The sequence below is a fragment of the Erythranthe guttata genome, chromosome 1 (assembly GCF_056151865.1).
Source record: "Erythranthe guttata isolate IM_541 chromosome 1, IM_541, whole genome shotgun sequence".
Lineage (NCBI taxonomy): Eukaryota > Viridiplantae > Streptophyta > Magnoliopsida > Lamiales > Phrymaceae > Erythranthe > Erythranthe guttata.
The window spans coordinates 10797268-10798708 of NC_142533.1; the positions used below are offsets into that span (position 1 = coordinate 10797268).

The following is a 1441-nucleotide window of genomic DNA, read 5'->3' on the forward strand; positions in this document are numbered from 1 at the left end:
GCATGTAGCATGTAAAATGAAATTTTTTTTACGTAAATTTATATCCACAAAAAAATCATTTTTAAAAGTCTTCCGCTGAGATTACATATAATAAGAGTAATTGAGAGAGGGGTGTCACAGCAGACATGGTATGAGAGCAACGATCCCGGAAACCTCCATACGACCTAAAGATCTTCACGATTCTCAAAGCACGACTCCAACTGAACACTCGGGCATGTATATATTTTATGTGAATTTTATGGCTAATGTGAATTGTTTGTATATGTTTAAGTATTAAAATGTCTGGAGCAAGAACTCGAGCTCAAAATGCCGCTAACGATCCTCACAATCAATCTCGTACCATCCAAGACCTCACCGCCCTCGTCCGAGAACAAAATGAACAAATCAACCACCTTGTTAACCTTCAAAACCAAAACCCTCCTCCTCCTCCTCCTCCCCAACCTAGAAATACAGCCCCACCAGCCACCTACGAGCGATTCTTGAAAATGCATCCTACCGAATTCCACGGCGGCCCAAGTCCAACTGTTGCCGAAGAATGGATCAAATCTCTCGAAGTTATTTTCGAATACATGGTGATGAATGACGGCGACCGAATCCATTGCGCACTATTCTTGTTGAAAAACGAAGCCCGAAATTGGTGGGAAGGCGCAAAGAGTGGGATCGATCTAGCAAATACCACTTGGGAAGCTTTCAAAGTTCTTTTCTTCGAAAAGTACTTTTCCAAGAATGTTCAAGCACAAAAGCTTAAGGAGTTTCTCGAACTCAAACAAGGAAACCTATCCGTTGCCGAATTCACACGCCGTTTCGAGCAAGGAAGCCTCTACGCACCTTTCATATCCAAAGACGACACCGAGAAAATGAATCACTGCCTAAGAGGCCTCAACCCGATAATCAAGCGCGACTTTCGACTAACCTCTGCCTCTACTTTCCGCGGAGTAGTGGACAAAGCCTTGGAAGCCGAACAAGACGAGATGGAAATCTGACAATGGAGACCTCCTCAGCTCTTCTCGACCATTGTTGGCCGAAAACCTACACAGTCGAATTTTAGAGAGAATTAACTAAATTAAATTAAAAGGCAAATTAAAACGACAAAGCAAGAAAGCAAGAAAGCAAATTAAACACGAAGATTTATCAGAATAAACGAGCCTAGGATTTTATTCTTCCCCCTATGTGATTATTATTCCCCCAATTGCTTCAATTATGCAATCAATTAACCCGGATTATTAACCTGAGATGCTAAAATAATCATAACGCGCTTCCGCGTGTATTACGATTCTAATACTCAAGATTCAATTACTATATTCCTATGCAATTAATTCTAGAACACAGCATTAAGCACAAATCTCAATAATGGCTACCTAAGAGATTAACTATATTCCTATGTTAATACCACAAAGGCTCTTCTACCACAGTTCTAATTATTAACCCGATCTTCCGATTC

General features: G+C 40.7%; 1 protein-coding gene across 1 annotated transcript; it reads left to right on the top strand.

Annotated features, from left to right (window-relative positions):
• Positions 1-278: 278 nt before the first annotated feature.
• On the top strand, positions 279-983 carry LOC105958096 (uncharacterized). Its single transcript, XM_012982100.2, has one exon. The coding sequence runs from the start codon at positions 279-281 to the stop codon at positions 981-983; it is 705 nt and encodes a 234-aa protein (XP_012837554.2).
• Positions 984-1441: the final 458 nt, after the last annotated feature.

What these genes read in the sequence shown, in the direction of transcription:
- LOC105958096 (XM_012982100.2), top strand. Translation starts at nt 279, where the DNA reads ATGTCTGGAGCAAGAACTCGAGCTCAAAATGCCGCTAACGATCCTCAC.